The sequence below is a fragment of the Macrotis lagotis genome, chromosome 1, assembly GCF_037893015.1.
Source record: "Macrotis lagotis isolate mMagLag1 chromosome 1, bilby.v1.9.chrom.fasta, whole genome shotgun sequence".
Lineage (NCBI taxonomy): Eukaryota > Metazoa > Chordata > Mammalia > Peramelemorphia > Peramelidae > Macrotis > Macrotis lagotis.
This window is the reverse complement of record NC_133658.1, coordinates 153,762,554-153,778,429: the sequence shown is the minus strand read 5'-3', so window position 1 is coordinate 153,778,429 and position 15,876 is coordinate 153,762,554. Positions and strand designations below refer to the sequence as shown.

At 34.6% G+C, this 15,876-nt stretch overlaps 1 protein-coding gene across 3 annotated transcripts in view; it reads left to right on the top strand.

Moving 5' to 3' along the window:
- The window catches only part of PRSS55 (serine protease 55), a 69,100-nt gene extending 54,593 nt beyond the window's left edge, over window positions 1–14,507 (top strand). For all 3 annotated transcript variants that reach the window (XM_074225386.1, XM_074225378.1, XM_074225368.1), the window contains exon 6: window positions 14,208–14,507. In XM_074225386.1, coding sequence (XP_074081487.1) covers window positions 14,208–14,350 — 143 coding nt within the window. In that variant the 3' untranslated portion in view covers window positions 14,351–14,507. The remainder of the gene's footprint in view (window positions 1–14,207) is intronic.
- The last annotated feature ends 1,369 nt before the right edge of the window (window positions 14,508–15,876 follow it).

Sequence of the window (15,876 nt, the reverse complement as noted above, 5' to 3'; positions counted from 1 at the left end):
AGCATCTCTAATGGAAAGACCAAAAGTGAATAGAAAAATCTTACATTCAAAAACAAAACTCAAGAGAGGCATAAAAAAATTAACATGAACGAGAAATCATTAAGAACTTAATAAGGTTAAATTCTTTTCCCAACAAAAGGGGGAAATGAAAGAGAATAATGAAAGTATGAAAAAATACAGAGCAGAAAAAAAGGTTTGGAGGGAATTACAGACAGGAACAGAACAGATTTAAATATAATATATTGAATTTATTATTTTTTAAAAAGAATAAACTATTCTAGTGCAGATTTATAGTTCCATGGATAAGTTTCACTTTCTGGGTGACATTTTCTTAAAAAAAAATATAGAAACCCTCTACTAAGTTCACCTTTTTTTTTGTTTTTTTTGCAAGGTAATGGAAGTTAAGTGACTTGTCCAAGTTTACAAAACTAGTATCAAGTGTCTGAGGCTGGATTTGAACTCAGGTCCTTTTGATACCAGGGCTAGTACTGTACCTACCTAGCTGCCCCCTTGTTTGCTTTTTAAAATTTCTTTTATGTTTTTCCTTTCTTTCTTATGATTCCCCCTCCTTTAGTTATAATTGCTCATTCACAACATGACTAACATGGAAATATGTTAAAACACGATTGTACATGTACAATCTATATCACATTGTTGTTGCCATGAGGAGGGGGGAAGGAAGGGGCGGGGAAGAAAAATGTAGAACTCAAGAGCTTGCCAAAAGGATGAATATTGAAAATTACCTTTCCATGTAATTCTAAAAAAAATCAAAAAGAAAAATCAAAAAGAAATCCTTATGTTGATTCATATTTCTCAATTTCTGAATAATAAAAACAACAAATACATTTAAAATGCTAGTGATAGAAATTAAGCAAGAGAGAAGAATTAAAGACATAAATACTGGGAAACTAGGGAGATAACCCATTTACTACAACATGGTGATTTATTTACAAAGCTCCAGAAAACCAGCAAAGAAACTAATTGAGAAATTTAATAACTTCATTAGTATGCTATAATAAGTCTAAACAGAATGTGGGTATTTCTGTATTAGGAAAAAGAAAATCCAGGAGGAAGTAATACAGAGGGATATCCCTTTCAAAATTGTTGCAATGTGCTCAAAATTTATGGGAGTTAAGATGTTTCCAAAATTACATAAATATGATTACAAAACATTTTTAAAATGAATAATGAGAAATGACTAGAGATATAATCAAGGTGACTCTTGGTTGGATTCTACTAACATAATAGTAATGATGATAGTAGCTGAATTAATTAACAGATTTTAGTGTTAGATCAATCTAATTACCAAGGCAATAGTTTATGGAGATAGGTAAAGTAATAACATTCATTTAGAGGAACGAAAAAGTTTAAGATCTTAATGAGAAAAACTTTTTTTAAAAAATAGGAAAAGAGAAATAGCACATTTACTCAAATTATTCTGTTAAACAGTCTTCATTAATTATTTACTGATTAAAAGATTTTAAAAAGTAAAACAATAGAATGGATAAAAATCAGAAACAACCAAACTGAATAAATCTGATAATATCTATTACTTAGGAATTTGATAAAACCTGAAAATCAGGTTGACTGAGTTAGAACAAAACATACACATATCATATATAGATCATAATATATCCAAAATTTATACAACTCCAATGTTAAAGTTGGTACTATCATATAAACAGACAAGTATTTTATGTTGGCTATAGCTACTTTGAATATTCTTTCTATCTCTTGCTCTGAGTCTTCTTAGTAATATATAGAAATGTCGATGATTTATGTGGATTTATTTTGTATTCTGCAACTCTGCTAAAGTTGCTAATTATTTCTATTAGTTTTTAGATGATTTTCTAGGGTTTACTAATTTGTTTTGCAAGGAGTTTCCTCATCTGGAAGTTTCCTATACCAATTAAACCCATATCCAGTCCCTATTCAATCCCTAGAAAATATTAGAAAATATTGGTGATAGAAAACAAAAGATATCCATAAGAATTATTTTAAAAACTCAAACAAAAAGATAACTCATCAAGGTACTTCACAATAATATGTAGAGGAAGAATTTTAAAGAAATTGTAGAGGAAGCTACAAAAGACAAAATAGATTCAATTTCATGAAATTAAAAGTTTCCTCATTAATAAAATCAATAGGCTAGGAAGAAAAACTTATTTGGGAATTTTTTGCATCAATAATCTATGATAGATATCTGGTATGTTATATATCTATAATCTGTATCTATATATCTATATATATTTCTATACATAAAAGATATATCAATATTGAAATTTATATCAATTTAAGGATAGGAATAGTGACTGTAGTCTGCCATTGGCTTCAGTTCCTAATAATTCTTTTTCTTAATTCTAGGAATCCCCAGAACCTAAGTTCCATTAGCCACTAACTTTTAAAAGATTAGCTTTTACCAAAGATCCTGACTCCAAGTACACCATAGTTCAAATCCTGGTATTAGAATTTCCCTGCCTGCATCTAGAACTGAAAAGGGCAGATGAAACAGACCAAAACTCCAAGCCCATTTTTCAGGATCACAGGGCTTAAAGTGAGAGAAAAGGTAGCCCTTCTCTACCCCCTCAGCTTAATGCATGGTGCTCATCCTGTGAGTGAATGAGATCTTCACCATGTGGACACATCTGGATAAAGAGAGCAACTATCCCAATCAGGACATTTGAATGAGGCCACCATTTCTGGCTATGCCACTCATATCATAGGGCAATACAGATCTTCCAAAAGCATCCTAGACATGGGTGCTTCCATTTTAAGTGACCAGAGCTGTAGAGAAAAGTTGAGCAAATGTACTTCCTTCTCATCTTTGTAGAGGAGGAACTATGGATAGAGAATGTTGTATTTACTGTCAGATATGGTCAATGTGTCAGTTAGTCTTATTGAACTATTCTTTCTCTGTTTTTGTTATTGTGAATTTCATGATATATCACTGGAAACAAAAAAAGTACCTAAGGATTTAAGAAATAGCTAAACAAGTTGTGTTACATTAATACTCAATTCTCTCTCAGTTATTTGCAAGCTGTGTGCCCCTGGACAAGTCACATTACTCTTACCCTCAATCTTCTGATGTGTAAAATATAGCTATTAAGAGCATCTATCTAACAGAGTTGGGTTTTTTTAATTTTTAATTTTATTTTTTTAATTACCTGCAAAGATAGTTTTTAACATCTTTTAATAAGCTTTTGAGCCACATTTTTCTACCTCCTTCCCTTCTCTTATCTCCTCCTCCCCATGATAGTAAGTAATCCTAACAGGTTTATTTTGAGTATCAAATGAGATAATGCATGTTAAGTACTTAGTCCTATATAGATGCTAAATATTATTAACAATGATGATATATTTAAGCTAATATAATTTTTATTGTTTAAAGCAAAAAAGTGATAATATATTACTGTTCTAAATATTTGTTTTTTTAATTTATTCAATTATAAATATATCCTTACCAAATGATGTAAAAAACAAAAACAATTACAAAATAAGAATTTTTTATGTGGTTAGTTAGGCAAGGACATCAATTATTCTGAGATTTCAGTACTGCCTAGTGGCTTGGTGAGAGTATGGGCAAAAAGGAGAGAACAAGGGAACCAATTCAAATTGCACATATCCTAGAAAAGGGAAAAGTTTTCTACCAATGCTTTTATTTTGGCAGAGTAAAATAATGACTAAGGAAGAGGCTTGGTACATTCTTCCCATACCATCACACTGAACCAAATTGAGTGGGAAATGAGAGAAACCACAATATAAAGGCAGAAACTTTAGCAGATTAGATTGAATTAGAATTAATCTCAGCACTGCCTATTTCACTTCCTGATCTAGTTTGTCTTATTAGCTCTGAGCATCTGTTCTCAGTAACTTTCTGAGGATCTCAGCTCCTGGATTTTGTCTATAGCCACCTTAACACCAATCTGGATTGTTTGTTTTGATTTTAGTTTATACTATTTATCTTCCCAATTAAACACTGCTTTTTCTTCCCCAGGTGTGAATTACTTTATTCCTTAGTAACCACTACACCTCCCAGCACCCCCAATACACCATAACCAGTGATTTACTTAATCTGTGACACATATTGGCCCTAATTTAGATAAGATACGATGAAGATCCTTTTCCCTTCTTTTGGACATTTTGGAGGTAACTAGCATATTCTGTTATTAATGACATTGTTCCTTTCTCCTAAACAAGGGAATCTTTGGAAAGGTAACATAGAATGGTAAATAAAATACTGAATTTAGAAAGATCTTAATGCTGATTTTCCTGTATCCAGGACCATCACCAGTCATCCTGATTCATATCTGGCCACTGGATTCAGATGGCTCTGAAGGAGAAAGTGAGGCTGGTGACTTAACACAGCTCCTCCTCACTCAAATTCAGTTAATGTGCTTGTCATGGCATCATCTCCTTGAGGTTGTGGTCTTCTTCTAAAATTAAGGACCAAAAACACAAACAAATATAACAATCCTAATTCCACTCCTAACCTTAAATCCAGCTCTAAATCTAACCCTAGCTATTTAATCCTTTGAATGATACTTTCTTTCCCATGATGTAAATATAACTTGGTTAACCTTCCCTGATGAAGTCTATTTCTCCCATACCCCAGTCTCGTAACTTGGTGAAAGTGTTCAGAGAAGGTGAGGACAGGAAAAGGAGTAACTATATTCTTACAATTTTCCTCTTCTAACATTCATTTTCTCTCCTCTCATTTTTTTTTGTTATTTTAAATTAAGAACTGACAATGTTGAAATATTGATGGGAATAGAGCAAATAAATAGTATATATGGGGAATGAAAAAAAGTGAAGATCATTAATCATTCTGATTTCAACCATATTCACTAGAATAATGACATAAGCTTGCTCATGGTTCAATATCCAATAAAATTCAATAAACAGATAATATCCATCTGCCTGGCAAAGATCAATATAGATGGGGAAGAAGGTTGGGTGTTAGGATGGAGATCTAGAGGTGAGTTTATATTCAGTCTCTGTAATTGAAGGATTTCCTTTTATATTTGATGCTCACATAGCTAAGGCAGGCAGGAAAATGTAGTCAAGGGAATTCCAGCTCAGCTGTAAATTGTTTTGGATTACCTCTGAGTTCCTTCCAACTCAGATTTCTGTGGATTTTTTTAATGCAGAATGAATGAATGAATAAATGAATGATTCTTCACACATGATGCACACTATTCTGTGTTCTTGACAGAGAGAATTGAGGCTAAGTCATACATTTAAGCAAAGATTATATTTAGGTTTCAAAGCATGACCAAGATCTACATGTCAGAGATAGGGAGATTTATGTGGGTGACCAGGAGATGAGGTACAGTCAAGTTCTTCCAGCTTAGGAAGTATCTTCTACCCTTTTTTATTCTCAGAACTTTCACAGAGACACTCAGGATGAGTATAAAGATGGTGGTAGTGAAGCTGAAATAGAAGTATTAGAGTGATGAGTAGGGTGACATTGGTTCCCAGTAGAGCACCATTTAAAGATCAGATGTGATTAATAGTGACCCTCATCTGTTTACTGTTAGAAAACTCCTACTCTAAGCAGGCTTAATTGAAAGATGTTATCTTGTTTTTTGTCTGAATGTGTGTATGGGTAGGGGTTGTAAAACCCACCCCAGCCTTCACAATGTTCCTTTTCACTGCAGCCACTCCAGAAAAATGGGTATCCAACTCCAGATTCAGTAAACTGGCCTTCATTTGTCAGTCTCGTTTCACTTAGGACTGCTGTTTGGATACTGTATGTGCTGAGTTCTCTCACAAGAGCTGTATGTCTTTCAGGACTATTGGATCTTGTGTTATCTATGAGTGTGTGCACTTTCCGTGCACCAATGGTGAGTGGAATCTTCTTTGAAGAAGTTTTTGTAGATTTTTTTGCATCTTGACCACACTGTGGGATCCCCGCCTAGCACAGTAATTAGGCCAGGGTTGGGTAAGCAGACAATTTTTAGGGCATTTTGCTAGCTCCTTCCTCACATCAGGAGATGAGCAGAATTATCCTTAAAAGGGCTGCTCTGTCACCTGGGGGGCTGCCAAATCCCACTGCTGCTTTCAGTGCAGAAACGACTCTATGGCCTGGGTTGTGATTGCAACTCTCAGTGTATTTGCCCCTGCTGCTTTGTCACTTGCCTGCTGCCACTGGACTTTAAGGATGGTTATGAGTGATGTCTTTTGCTGCGCATATAAATTGGATTTAAGTGAAGTAGAGTTCCACAATATCATCTGCCTTACTCTCTTCCAAAGTCATTATGATCCAGCAAAGCAAAACAGTCAAGACAATTGGTGATGACTCTAGATGCAGTTGATAAACCTGGTGTCTTCAATGCCTAAGCAAGCTCCATGTGCCCCCCAGCACCTGCTACAGATAGCTTTGTGGCTCTCAGAAGGAATCATTCTCCTCTCATTCCACCAGTTTAAATCATCTTAGGAAGATTCTGATGACCATCTGGCAGAAGATACCAGACACTGAGGTCCTTTCTTGGGCTAAACTGCCTAGTATTCCAACATTACTACAGAGATTGCAACTATGATGGGCTGGACACATTGTTAGAATGCCAGATGTACGCTTGCCCAAAAAGTCTATTTTATGGAGAACTCAGGCAGGGCAAGTGCTCACAAAGGGGACAGAAGAAGCAATACCAAGACACCCTGAAAAATCTCATTGAAAATCTTTAGAATTGATTGTCCAGCAAGGGAGACCAACTGATACAGGACTGCCCAGCATGGCATGTCCTCATCAGTGAGGGTACTGTGGTCTATGAGGAAGGCAGAATGGAAGCAGCTCAAAGGAAATGTGAGATATGTAAGTTTAGAGTACCCACCCTGGGTACATGCCTGGACTATTTGTGCCCAACCTATGGTAGAGCATTTCAAGATCATATTAATCTGATCAGTCACAGTCAGACACACTGTAATTTGTCTCAAACATAGTGATGTCATTTTGGTCTTATTTGATAACAAAGGACAAGAACTATGTGTGTGGGTATGGAAGAATGTCATGTTTGTGTGTGAGTGTGTATGTTTATGTGTATCTGGTGATGTGATGATGATCATTTCCCTGAATTCTAGGAGTATTTTATTTTTGCCTAGGAATGATTCTTAATTACAGGCTTTTCTCTCTCTCCTAATATACCTGTCCTTTTGATTAAAGCCTACAAAACCCTTCTTTCCCCCCTCCCTTTGACAGAAAGTATATAAGTTATATATGTATAACTATGTTAAATATCTTTGGTGTTGATCATATTGTGAAAGAAAAATCAGAACAAAAAGAAGAACCAGGAGAAGGATAAAACAAAACATAAAACAAATTTTAAAAATTGAAAATAATAAACACTCTGCTTTCAGACTCCAAAGTTCCTTCACTGGATATGGATGGTATTTTCCATCACAAGTCCTTTAGAATTATCTTTGATCATTGTACTGTTGAGAAGAGCAAGTCTATCATATTGATTATCCCACAATATTGCTGTAAATGTGGACAATGTTAAGAAAACTTTTTAAGCCCTTTAATCACCTTTAGCATGCTTTATAAATCTTGGGTCATTCTGGACTGCACTTATAAAACACAGGCTAAGTGATAGGCAGAAAAATAAAGATACAAATAATAAAACAATCCCAACTTTCAAGGAGCTAACATTGCAGTGAGAAAAACAGCACATAATATAAGTATAAATAAAATTAAATGCAATAGAGAAAAGGTACTAGCAGTTAGGATGAGGAAAGGATTCAGGGTAGAAAGCTGCATCCAAAGGGATGCAGTGGAGGGGATGTGGTGGAAAAGATGCAGTAAAAAAGATGAGGTGGAAAAGAGGAGGGAAGATAAATCAGGCATGGGGAAGTATACAAAAATGAAAAATGGATTGCCATGTGTGAACATGCACTTGTGTTTGTGTGTGTGTGTGTGTGTGTGTGTGTGTGTGTGTAAGAGAAGGTCCATTTGGCTGGATCATAGAGCATAGCAAGGGGAATCATGTCTAGAGAGTCTAGGAAGATAAGGTAGAGTCAGTTTGCGAAGGGTTTTAAAAACTAAACAAAAGAATTTTTACTTTATCATTGAGATCAGGGAACCACTGGAGTTGATTGATTTTAAGAATAGCATGATCCAAACTGCACTAAAGGGAAATTATTCTAGCAATTGTATGGAGTATGTATGTACTCTGAAGTGGAAAGGAATTTTGTCTTGGTTTCCACCAAGTACTATAACAATTGGGTAACTTGCACACAGTTGGTGCTTAATAAATGGTTATTGAAAGACTAAATGAATACTTTTCCACTGTTAGCTTTTTATTGGTGCATCAGTTGGTGATAAGAGCACTGCCATTAACAGGTCCCTATGAAATCATCTTTGTTCCCATTGGAATATATTACTACAATCAACCTATTCTTGCATAATTTTTCATTACTACAATTAACCTATTCTTTGCACAATTTCCCACACATTGTATATATTTGATTGCTTGTAGATTGAATGATTGAACTACTTCTTGTTGTTTAGTTGTTTTTCAGTCATGTCTAAATCTTTATGACTCCATTTTGGATTTTCTTGGAAAGATGCTAGATTGGTCTGCCATTTCCTTCTCCAGCTCATTTTACAGAGGAGGAAACTGAGGAAAACAGGATTAAATGATTTGCTCAGGGTCACAGAACTATTAAGTATCTAAGACTGGATTTGAATGCAGGTCTTCCTAATTCTAGACCTAGGATACTCTATGGTACTTCCTAGCTTTTCTACTTACCACTACCCACAATAGTAATAATAATTCTCATTATGATTTCATTAATGAAAATATGATTTCTATTAATATGAATCCTATTCCATCCCTACTTTCTCATTCATTGCAATTCTTTACTGCATTCTTCCACAATTCTTTCAAAGATAACCTATTTGGCCTTCTAGAGGCCCCCCCCTCACTCTCTCTAGATTTTTCACTAATCTTGCTATTTATCTGTTATCCTTTCTCTTTACTAGGTCCCCAGCCTATCTTTTTCCCCCCTGACCTCTTCTATTATAGCTAAAAGGCTAAATTTACCAAATGTAATTCCCCTTAATTCCCCCATGCTTCTAATAGAATTTTAAGTATAAAATAAATTTGATAGAGACAGGTAGGCATATTCTATTATCAGGAAACAATTGCTGTCTTTTTTTACTTTCTTCCTTTAGAGTTTATTAAATATTTCTTCAGGAAAAAAGTGTTTTAAAAAAGAGAAAATAACCAAAATACTTTGTTATATAGCACATGGAAGATCTTTCACATAATATATTAATCACTTGAGAGTTTTATGCAAAGGCAAAAGAAAATTTCAAAGTATTTAAAAATGACTGTTTCTGATTAGTTATCTAAGGTGTTTGAAGTAATTGTGGAGGAAGTCTCACAGGAAGGAAGATCTTGGGGGAGCATATTATCTATAAATCTGTATCATTATTGTAGCAGAAGCATTCTCTTGGGGTAGCTTTGGAAATTTGCTTCCACTAGTAAATTGAGGACAGAGATGAGATGAAAGATGCTAACATTTTTATATGAACAGTTTCATAGTAATTAGGGTCTAGCCATTATAATTATCTGGCAAGACCCATCACAAATGATTGAATCTCGGGGGGGGACAGAGCAACTCTGTTTAGGGTTGCAAACTGTACAACTGGAGGGAGTTTTGCATACTGAAGAAATTATAGATCTTTTGATATACTAGAGCATTACATTTTTTTCTTATTACTTGAAGGATATTCCTTAGTTTATTTCATTGTATTAAATACTTAACCAACATCATAAGAAGATATAGTTCTTCCTTTTTCTAAATTAAATAGTACCTATTCAACTCTATCAAAGTAACTCATGGATTTAATTATCATATCTATTGCTAATGATCCTCAAATCAGGCTGGAAAAACATCAACAAATGTTTCTTGAGTGGTTCATTGATTGATTATTGACTTTCTGGATTTTGGTCAATAGTAAATAAAAAGTTATCATGCTTTTACTATTTCCAGGCATTGTCTCAAACCATAGAGTTACAAAGGAAGCTAAAAGATAATCCATTCTCTCTAGAAGCTTTCAATCTAATGAAGGAGATGACCGGTAAACAAATATGTGTATAAAACAAGGTGTGTGTGTGTGTGTGTGTGTGTGTGTGTGTGTGTGTGTGTGTGTGTGTGTAATAAATTGGAAATAAGTAAAAAAGAAAAGGTACTAGAATTAATAGACTTTGAGGCAGGCTTCCTGTAGAGGCAGCATTTTATCTGGGAAGGAAGCCAGGGAAAGCAGAAGGTGGAGATGAGGAGGGAGAGTCTGATTGATGGAGACAGCCAATGAAAATGCCTGGCATGAGGAGATGAAATGTCTTCTGTAAATAACAGCAAGGAGACCAGTGTCACTGTGTCATAGAGAATATGGGGTAAGGAAGGAGGGGGTGCATTTATCCATTCAGGCCAGTATCTCCTTGGCTCATTTGGGCTGCATCACTATCATTGTTTGCCATCTTCTAAAAGCTTCGGATCTTTTTTCACATTGACAGCTTTGAAGTCACAGTTTCTTCTATTCTGTATTTCCAAGAATATCAGATTTAAAAAAAAGTTCTGAGGTCATCTAGTCCTATCCATACATGAACAATAATCCCCAACATCACCAAGTCATCCAGTTTTGTGAGGAATAACCTCTAGAGGCAAATCTAGTCCACTTTGGGATAAATAGAATCGCTCTTTTTTTTTTCTTATTACCACTTCTACTCGAGGTTAAGCAGAACAAGTCTAATTCCCTTCCCACAAGAAAGTAGTGTAGGCATAATACTTAAAAACATCTATCAAGTTTCCCTTGTATCTTCTCTTTAGGTTTAACTCACCCTCCTCCCCCAATACACCTCAATTTCTTCATGTGATTCTCATAAGATATAATAATCTCAAATATCAAAAATCAAGAATACATATTATGGGGCTAATGCCCCTTTTAAAGAAAAAAACATTATTTTAAAATCAGCACTGCTTTCTCTCTCTTTCACTGTAACCTCTCCCCACCAATTGAGAATACAAAGAAAAAAGAAAGACCTTGTTACAGCATTTCTAGTCAAAATAAAACAAATTTCCATGTGCAAAATTTTTGCCATGTGCAAAACCCTCCAAACTTTCTTATTCTTCACTCTTGAGTCCTTTATCTCTCTCTGTTTTGAGGTGGGTAGCTTGTTTCATCATGAGTCTTCTGTATTTGGTCATTATACTGATCAAAGTCAATTTTTTTATATTTTTATTTAATTTTTTCAATTACATTTAAAGATGGTTTTCAACATTCAGTCTTGTAAAACTTTCTCTTCCATCCACCCTTTCCTCCCTCATCCTAGAATAGCTTATACATGTAGAATCATGTTACACATATTTCCATGCTAGTCTTGCTGTGAATGAAAAATCAGAATAAAGTTGGCCAGGGAGGGGGGGAACTATGAGAAAGAAAAAGCAAAAACATTTTAAAAGGTGAAAATAGTATGCTTTGATATGCAGTCTGATTTCATAGTTCTTTCTCTGGATATGTATGGCATTTTCCAATGCAGGTCTTTTAAAATTGTCTTTAATTGCTATATTTTTAAGAGGAGTCTATCATAGTTGATCATTAAACAATGATGCTATTAAGCTGTACATTGTTCTTCTGGTTCAGCTCCCTTCACTCAGTATCACTTCATGTATTTTCTAGATTTTTCAAAAATCTATCTGCTCATCATTTCTTATAGAACAATAATGTTCCATTATATTCATATACCACAATTTAATCAGCTATTCCCCAAGTGATGGGTATGCCTTCAATTTCCAATTCTTTGACTTTACAAAATGAATTGCTCTGAATATTTTTGTACATGTGCGTCTTTTCCCCTTTTTTTGGTGATCTCTTTGGGACATAGACCTAATAGAGGTATTGCTGGATCCGTGGGTATATACACAGTTTTATTGCACTTTGGGCATATTTCCAAATCACAGAGTCCTTAATTCTTTCAAAGTTGTTTGTCTTTACTATATCCTTTTCATCATTTTTTTAGGTTCTTTTCTTTTTTGCAAGGCAAACGGGGTTAAGTGGCTTGCCCAAGACCACATGGCTAGGTAATTATTAAGTGTCTGAGACCGGATTTGAACCCAGGTACTCCTGACTCCAGGGCCGGTGCTTTATTGACTACGCCCCTTTTCATCATTTTTTGAAGTAAAGTAGAACTTTATTTTATTTATGTAGTGTAAATTGTTCAGCATTCCCTAATTCATGGGTGTACCTTCAGATTCCCATTCTTTGACATATCAAGAAGAACTTTTGAACATATTGAATGATTGTTTGTAATGGATTGATCCCTCCTTTAAGCTACTCTTTCTTTTTATGCCACTTTTCCTATTGAATGAAATATATTTCTTGCCCACTTTTTTGTGAGTATGTCTGTGTGTGTGTGTGTGTGTGTGTGTGTGTGTATTATTCCTTCCTTTGATCAGCTGAGGTGAGACCAATTGTCAGCTGGTCCTGTTCACTGTATCTCCTTGTTTATTTAACTGTGTACTTGTAAACCTTGTTTATGTCAGATATTTTTTCCTAATTTTTTCCCTTCCCTTCCCACTGTGTACTATATTCCCCTTCCCCTTTCTTTTCATTCTTCTTAATAGATGAAGACATCATTTCCAGGTCTTATCTAGTTAGATTCCACAACCTTTCTTTGTTGATAGGGTTCAGAATAAAACACACACACACACAAACACACGTATGCACACACATACACACATGCAACATTTCCCCATGTTAGAATAGAATCAGTTTTCCTTTTTAGTTATCAATGTTCATTCATGTTTACTTTTGATGATTGTTTTAGCTACTAGACTTCAAAATTACTATACAGTTACAATATTTTCATCTGGAATTTTGGTGGAAAGAATTTATTTCATTAAAGGTTCATTTCCCCTTCTATAGGATTATGTTCAGTTTTGTTGGGCAAATTATTCTTGGTTACAAACCTTTACTTTTTGGAATATTGCATTCCAAGTTGTTTGCTACTTTAGAGTGAAGGCTGACTCATGTATGATTTCAACAATGACCTCTCAGTACTTGAATTCCTTTTTTCTTGCTGCTTACTGTAATTTTCTTTGATCAAGAAACTCTGAATTTTTGCTCTAATTCTATAAATTTTCATTTTGGAGTTTCCTTAAGGATATGGCCTTTAGTTTCAAGGGATCTGGGCAGTTTTCTTTTAAGTTTTATTGAAATATGATGTATAGGCAATCCTCATTTCATGACTCCTAATATTAGCAACCTAAGATAAAAATTTGCATTTTGGGCTTCCATGTCATATCACTAATTTAATCTGAGTTTAAAAATCCACTACTTGCCCCACACTTCATTTTTTCTATATATAAACTGCTATTTAGTCATGTCATTTCTGTAGTTTATCATTAAAACCCAACGGCAAGAATTTACATTTGTTCCCATTATATTTCAGATTCTGGAATGTGGCTTCTAACTAGTGTACTGTCTTCTAAAATTACCTTGTCTTAATTTTATATGGATTTTTTATATACTTATATGACTACATGCTATCTTCCCCTTTTGACCATTTTGAGGGCAGGAATTATTTTATTTTGGTCTTTGTATTCCAAGTGCTTGACACAAAATAAGTAAGCATTAAATAAATGCTAATTGGTAGTTGATTAATTGAATTTAAAAGTAATAATAATTCACATTTTAATAGTCCTTCAATGTTTTGCCAGTCACTTTCATCATAAGAACCCTATGAGGTAAATTATTGATAATAATAATGATTATGATGATAATAAAAAGCTCACATTTTTATCTCATTCAAAACTCACAACAGTTTTATAAAATGGGTACTATTATTATTTCCATTTTTCAGTTGTAGAAACAGAAATTGAGAGGTTAAGTTACTTCTGAGGGGTAACAAAATCACTGTGTCTTAGAGAGGATTTGAACTATGTCTTTGTAACTAGCCTTATGCTGTGCTCACTGTGTCCCCTAACAAGTACAATTACACTATTAGGCCCCATTTTAGATGAGGAAAAAGAAGTGAAAGGACTTGCCCAGAATCACAGAGATAATAAGTAACTGGTTTTGGTCTTAATTCAGGTGTTTTGATTCCATTTCTAAAAGTCTTTTTGCCACACTAAAGCAACTCAATTTGGAAGGGTATTGTTTATAAAGTATAATAAAATGATCCTAATTTGTCTTTTTTCTCCCTTAGGGGGATGGGAGGGGCCTCTCAAATGCAGTGCCAAAACCCAACAAAATATATGGCACCAATTGGGCATTATCAGCTGGGGAAGAGGCTGCAACCAAAAAAGAAAGTCAGGCATGTACCCATCAGGGTTCAGATATTTGGACTGAATTATTAGAGAGACCTGAGAGATAGACCAGCCCTATGGATTCCTAACAGCTTCTAGTGATAGCCTGCACATTCTGAAATATTTTATATTGCTGTTCTTGTTATTATCTCTTCTAACCCTCAAGTCACTTGTCTCATGTTAATTCAATAAAATATTGACTCTATAGTCAAAGTGTGTTATTTGAGCATATGATAGATCATTAAGGGGTCACAACTGGGGTTCTCATACTGAGACTTTGGTTCTAAGTTTATAAAATCTTAAGATTTGGAACTAGAAGAGATCATTTAGTTTGATCTTCTCATTTTAAAGACGAGAAGACTAAAGCCCAGGGAGATAGAGGAAGTTTCCCAAGATTGTATAAGTATTAACAGAACCAGTATTCAAAATTGGGTCTTCTAATTTCCAAGACATTGCTTTTTCTTTTACACAATGTTCTACCTCCATTTCAGCTCAATCAGGTCACTATTTTTCCTCTCGAGGATTTCCCTGTTGAGATTCTAAATCATGACTACTAGTGGAAAATAATTATAGCCAACATTCATATATTAGTTAAAAGTTCACAAAGGGACACACACACACACACACACACACACACACACACACACATCTCATTTAATCCTCATGACAATTCTGAAGTACTAGAGATACTATCCTACTTTTACAAGATGAAGAAACATATTGTGAGGTGATGACAGGTCCCATTAATATCAAAGGCCATATTTGAACTTGTCTTTTTGACTCTGAATTCAGCTTTCTATTCATTTATTTGAATATTTATTCTATTCATTATTTGAAATTCACCTAAATTCAGCAAGTTACCTATTAAAAATCCACTTGAACCTTGAGGAAGTTAAACCAAATTATGCATTCACACTTTAGAGCAGATTACTTGAGTCAGAAAATCTTTGAAATGAAACTTATAGGCTAAGAAGGATGAGAATTCACCTTGGGGCTGGGAGTACTTTGGGGAAGGAGGCAAATTGAGATGAAGCACAGGGTACTTTGTCCCCTCATTCTGGACATTCATTGGTATCCTGCATGCCCACAACTACTTATTATCTTCCCAGGCTTTCTTCAATATCCCAGATGAAGTCCTACTTTCTGCAAGAAACCTTTCCTGATACATAATAATCTTAGTGCCTTCCCTTTGATGATAATCTTTAATTTACCCTGTACATAACTTACTAAGACATAATTATTTGCATGTTGTATCCCCCATAGTATTATGGTGGGGGGGAGAAAACTGTGAGGTCACTGATTTGGAAGAATCATGGAGAAAGGAAGGGAGAAAAACTTAATTAAAATTTCAACTTTCCCTATGTACCTAGCTTTTGTGTCAAATAAGTTTTCAATAATATATTAAAAAGGTGAAGGAAAGAGGAAAAAAAAGGGAAGAAGGAGATGTGAGTCATATAATTATAGTTCTCAGTCACATTTTCTGAAGCACCTGTTGCACTGTTAGCAACCCTATATCTCTCCTGTCCCTACCACATCATTAGTGAGTAACTTTTTCCTTATACTTTCCTG